Source organism: Canis lupus, chromosome 2 (genome assembly GCF_003254725.2).
Source record: "Canis lupus dingo isolate Sandy chromosome 2, ASM325472v2, whole genome shotgun sequence".
NCBI lineage: Eukaryota > Metazoa > Chordata > Mammalia > Carnivora > Canidae > Canis > Canis lupus.
In genome coordinates this window covers 66898489-66904488 of record NC_064244.1, presented here as the reverse complement: position 1 = coordinate 66904488, position 6000 = coordinate 66898489, and the positions used below count along the sequence as shown (strand labels likewise).

Below are 6000 nucleotides of genomic sequence, written 5' to 3'. Positions count from 1 at the left end.
CAAGGAAACAGAAGCAGCGTAAATGATTGGCCAGAATTCGTTGCACATCCTCCGCTCCAAGCACAGCGTTGTCTCCACTAAGCGGAGCTGCCTTGTCCTCGGGTGCAAGAAAAGCCTGCCTGCATCTGAGCTGGGGCTCAAGAGGGTGCGGCTCATCTTATGAGCACACATGGGACCACCCTGTTCTGTAACTTCTAGTGACAAGAGGGGCTTCCAAGCCAGATTAATTCAATGCCATTTTTTTTTTCTAGCCCAGATCCCCTAAAAAAAAATGCCACAACAGGGGATACAAATTTTTAACATACTTTATTGATTTAGGGGCCAAACAAGGCAGCATTTGGTCGGTTAAGAAAGGCACCTCATTGAAAATAATACATCACAGTGCTGACGAGTGATCCCACTCACAGGATTTGAGGATGGAAAGGACAATCTTTGGATGATGTTGCTTAGGACACTTGCTCTTATTAACAAGGGTCCCTTCCCACATCGTGGATGGAAGATGGCAAGAGCGCAGGGATGCTGAGTGGCTGCTGAGAACTGACCCATGAGAACAGGTGGACCAGTACATAATGGTGCATCATTAAGGAGGGAAACCAGCCCCACTTTCCCCACAACTCGAGGAAACTCGATTAGCTGAGCCACTGCCTCCATGAATACGCCCCTCCCCCTCCAATTTCTTTCCAATGTGGAGACAATCTTTTGATCTCATGGTGCAGGGAACTAGGGCCAGGAGTTGAACTCTCCCTGTTCCAAGCTTTAAGAAGGTCAGGACAACAGTTTGATTTCCTGCATTTTTAGGCTGGCAATCCATGAGGCTCTGAGATAAAAACTGAGGTCTTAGGGCATTTGGCTTTAAAAAATATTGTCACCAATCCACAGTAAATGAAACTTGGATCCTTTAGAAACAATACTACACCTCCTTATTTCTATTTACAGCCTCTAATCAGTTTTTTTTTTTAATTAATTTCCCCCTTCCTCTGTACTTTTTCAGACTCCTCTATTATGTATAAAAGAGATGGCCTCACTACCACATTGCTGTTCTTTGTTACTCCTTTTGGATCCTCACCACTCCTCCCTCTCCATCCTCACCGTGACCACCCCTCCTCTCTGCCCAGCACCTAAGAGCAGGGATCACGCCGCGGGGTGATGAGCAGTGGTGCGGTCTCGCCTGGCCTTCTGTTACTAGGCTGAAATAGAGAGGAAACAAGAGAGAACAAAACGGGTTTTTTAAAAACCAAGTAAATATCAGGGAAGGCTGGCATGCACGCCCCAGCAACCAAATGCATCAGACACTGGACATTGCTCCGTCAGGACAAAGAGCTCTCATGCCTGCCTGAGGTTAAGGCTCTGTAATCAAACGAAGCAAAAATCTAAATCCTAACCACTCCCCAGAGGGCATATGCATCCCACATGATCTAGTTTTACCAGCAGCCTGAATAGGCACATGTGAATGTATATGGATGGGTGACAAATATTTGAGCAAGGATCATGCACATACAAGTAGCAAACATTCAAGGACTGCAACTTTGAGGCTGAATGCCTCCAACTGTCCCTAGTGAAAGGGGAGGTGACTCTAGGATCTGTGAAGCCACCTTCACCCAGAGAAGGGTTCCAGACCTCTGCAGACACAGCTCATAGTTTTGGTTTCGCTCCTCTTCCTTGAAGTCATGTGCTTCCCAGAAATGCCCCACACCAGACTGGGTTTCCGTTCAGAATGGGTGGAGTTAGTTTACAGGCAGGGAAACAAGGCAGAGCAGAGCTAGCAGACACTCACATGAACCAGGCCAAAAGGAAGAAAAATGGCCACATACCCATGCCTAGCTTCCAGGTAGACAGGGGACAAACCCTCTGATAGTTCCACAGATAGCAGGAGACTCAGGTCAGACGGGGACTGGGACTTTAGAGTCCATTGCAGCAAGTCAGCAGATTATGCTGGGGCAGGCAGTATTATTTACTGGGCCTGCCACTGTTTTTTCCAGAGGCCACCGTTTTGCGGCCTCTCCCAACAGTCTTATTAATTCATCTGTTTGCCACAAATCAAACAGCACAGCATGGACCTCAGGAAATGCTTAATAGCTGGGAAGCTGAAGTTAGGAATAAAAGTTGGTTACTGTCATAGGTGATCTTATTTTTGGGTCATCTTTTCTTGGGAAGTCTGTGGCTACCACCATAAGTAAGGGGTAAAGGACTGGATCTGGAGGGGAGAGAGTCTAGTTTAAAAGAGACACATCCGATTGGGGTTTCATATCCCAGAGAAACTGGGTTTGAGTAAACTCTAATGAAAATGAGGCTAAAAACAGATCACCTCCAAATCACTGTTTTGTTCATACTTGGAAACTGAGGCAAACATTAAAAATGAAAACAAACAAACCTACCCTGGTCTCTTTGGGAAGTGGACTGGCTGCTCTCAGATGACCAGCCTGGATGTTCAGAAGACAGTCTGAATTCAAAAGGACCGTCTACTTGGGTTTAATTCTTTGGTAACAATTTAGTTTTTAAACACAGGTCCCAAAAGATCCCTACTTTACAGCACTGTGATGCAGATCACAAAAAATACTACAACTAGCCTGGATCTTTCTATGGTGATACCCACTCCCAGTCATTTCTGAAATTTGTAACATAAACGCCTTTTTCTTTCCACTTAGGGAAAAGATTAATGATTCCCATCCACACACTGACTCATGTGGCTTTTCACTGTGGGGTAGAAAACAAGTGGAATTCCCTACCACAGCCTGCTGTCAGGAACTTTGGCCCTGCTTGACTTTATATGATCCTGGACTTCTACTCAGCTGCTGGTGTTGGAATAAATACCATGAGGTTTTAGAACTGCAGTACCCAGCAGATACCTGAATTAGGTTATCTTGGCAAAAATAAATAAATAAAATTAAAGAATACGGCTAAAGAAGTATAGCAGTATAGCTGGTATAGCAACCTTGCTTGTACCTTAGAAAGAAGGAAGACCATACATGTACTTAAATCAACACACACACATACACACAGAGATGAGATGAGAGTTGCACACACACTGAAGATACATCAAGCAAGTGCTTTTTTAATTGGTACATCAGATGATATTCTTGCTGGCCTGAGGAAGCTTCCCTCCCCCCGCTCTGCAAATCCCACCCACTCCCTCAACAGGCACAGGAAGAAAGAAATTCCTTTTTGGACCCAACATTAGATAAACATAACCAAGTCTTTACATGTGGCTTTGGAGAAGGCTGCTAGGATGCTGGCAAACACGACGTCGGGGGTCTGGGTGGCGTCAATGACAGAGTGGATCCCTCGTTTCCTGTAGTAGTCCACCAGTGGGGTGGTCTGAGTGTGGTAGGCCTCCAGGCGGATTTTTAAGGCCTTCTCATTATCATCTGACCGTCGGACCAAGGGCTCCCCAGTGATCTGAGAACAGGAAGAGGGCAGTTAAAGCCTGGGACTGTTAGCAAGGTTTCCTTATCTGATGCCAGATGCAGATTTGCAATGCTGTCTGCTCCCAAAGTCCATGAGAAGGAAAGACAGACTATCTGGATCCCTTCCACTAAAGAACTATAAAGAACTTTGCTACTCCTGTGAAGCTGGTCCCAAGAACAGACCAACCAGTCCAGGGAAGCCGGGGAGCCTGAGGGAGCAAGCGTGAGGAAGGGGGTCTGTGGGAGGAAGATGGGCAAAGCTCTTCTCTCACAGCTTCTGCTCAGGCTGTTCGGTTTCCAAGATGAACACTTCTAGCATCAGAAGCAAGAAAGACAGAGGCCCAGGAGATCAGGAGAATACATCAAAATCAGAGATGGATTTGCCATTGTAACCTTAGTCACCAAAGTATTTGGTGTTTTCACTAGGGTGTTGGCCATCAGCGTTCTGAAAGTGGCAAGTAAAGTGAGAAAGAAGTCTGAATGGCAGCATTCCCAAACGTGGGAAATGTGACTAAGCCAACGCGAGGACTTTGAAACCTGTATGACTTGACAAGCTTGTCTTAAGTGACACAGGCAAACCCGGGAAATTCCTACTATTGCCTGCATGTTCTAAAACAGATGAACTAGGGCAGCCCAGGTGGCTCAGCGGTTTAGCGCCACCTTCAGCACCTTCAGCCCAGGGCATGATTCTGGAGACCTGGGATTGAGTCCCACGTCAGGCTCCCTGCATGGAGCCTGCTTCTCCCTCTGCCTGTGTCTGCCTCTCTTTCTCTTTCTCTCTCTCTCTCTCTCGTGAATAAATAAAAATCTTAAAAAAAAAATAAATAAAAGACGAAATAGACTAGTTATGGCAAATGTTACAGTGAACATGTCCAAGACCCTCCCTTATACATCTGCACGCAATTGAAGACTGTCCTAAGAACTTGGCAACATTAATCTAGCCCAAGGAGTCTGAATCTGTGGGACATGGCAGAGTCACTAGAGAGGGGACATTCTTCTGAAGCAGGACCAGTCAACACAGTTCTCTTCATCCCTGTCCTCTCAGCTTGGCTCTGCTTCTGGGCTTCCAAGCAGCCTTCTCCTGAGATTAGTCAACCATTTAAGTCACCATGATGCCACAGAGGGGCTGCTCTGGATGAAAGACAGGTACAAACTGGGCACTGTGAAGTAGCTGGTGCCGGTGCCTACCTCAAAGAAAAACAAGAAACCACCTAGAGAGGCGCTTTCTAGACAGCTGAGCCACAGCCCAGGTGATTAACTAGGACGTGATATTTCTCATGATTAAGTTAATTATGGTGGCAGGAATAAAGGGAAGATGGAAAGAACAAAGAACAAAAGGGAAGAAAGGAAAAAGGGGAAGGAAAGAAAAGGAAACCTCAAGTCCTGGGTTTACATACATCATCTTTCATGGGTTCCTTTGGAGGGTTGAACTCCTCATGGTAGGAACGGCCACTCAGAGGGTGAATCAGCCTGAAAGACAGCAAATAAACAAGAGTCAGGTTGCCTGAAAGTATCCCTGCACCTCAGAGGTCTCCAAGTTGACAAGCAGTGACAGGGGAGCTGGACGTGAGGACTTCCACCCAGCACAGAACCCAACTATAGGTGTCTTTTGCTTGAGAAAATAACTGGGCTTCCAAAAGGGCTTATACCAGAGGGAGTACGTTTTCTATTTTGACCCAATGTGATAATGAGTGTCTGGCTGCCGAAGCTCGCATAAGTACCTAATTCAAGAACTCAGTGCTGGCCTCACACAGCCATTCATTCTATTCACCCACTCACTCAACAAACGTTTACTAAGTGCTTAGTCTGATTCAGGCCTTGTGCTGGATCCGGGGGCTACACAGCAATAAGTCAAGATCCCTGATCACAAGCAGTGCTTACTCTAGTGGGAGAGACAAACGTGGAAAACTAAAACAAATGTGATCATCCTTTAATAGAGATTTGTGCAACATGTTATGGGGGACAGAGGGCAGAGAAACTAACCCTATTTTCTATCCTAGATTGGTTACAAAACCCAGAGAGGTGCAACAGAAAAATATGTCCTGCAGATGCAAATGCTACCAGACAGGGCAGCACTTCTCTGCAATCACACAGATAAAAGGCCACCCAAGCATCGGAGAGCAAAGCAATATGAACACTGGCACCAGGAGAAATGACTTACTCAACAAGTCATGAAGTGCCCAAGAATTAAGCATTTAGCTGGTGCTGAAAATGTAGCTAGGTACCACGTAGTGCTATACCCCCTTGGGCTGCAAACCTGAGTTCCTGACCAGGAGTGGCTATACCATGGAAGCCCAGAAACCTAAGAAGGGAAGACAGCAGGCCAAATACTGCTCAGCAGCCAGAGTCTGTCTGGTTTCCAAATCTGTGCCAACCCAGGCTTTTTTATTTAACTAATGTCTGCTTTCCTCGTGAAGGTCTGTTAAACTGGGGCTTCCCAACATTTTTCACCTCTTGGTATGTGTGGAAATATTTATGCAGTACTTGTGCACTTGCCCTGCTGGAATAACCCAGGCTTACCCAGCTGCTCTGGTGGCTCAGGGGATCAGTATCTCAGCACATCAGTTGGGAAAGTCCAGGTCAGACTACCAAAGCC

General features: G+C 46.2%; 1 protein-coding gene across 3 annotated transcripts in view; it reads right to left on the bottom strand.

Moving 5' to 3' along the window:
- Window positions 1-287: 287 nt before the first annotated feature.
- Window positions 288-6000, bottom strand: part of AK2 (adenylate kinase 2) — a 29217-nt gene continuing 23504 nt past the window's right edge. For 2 of the 3 annotated variants that reach the window (XM_025447319.3, XM_025447317.3), the window contains exons 5-6: window positions 4802-4874; window positions 3027-3396 (exon numbers count right to left, since the gene is read on the bottom strand). In XM_025447319.3, the coding sequence (XP_025303104.1) occupies window positions 3175-3396; window positions 4802-4874 (295 nt within the window). In that variant the 3' untranslated portion in view covers window positions 3027-3174. Of the gene's footprint in view, window positions 1188-3026; window positions 3397-4801; window positions 4875-6000 lie in introns of those variants that run through there. The other variant, XM_025447318.2, reaches the window with a different exon arrangement.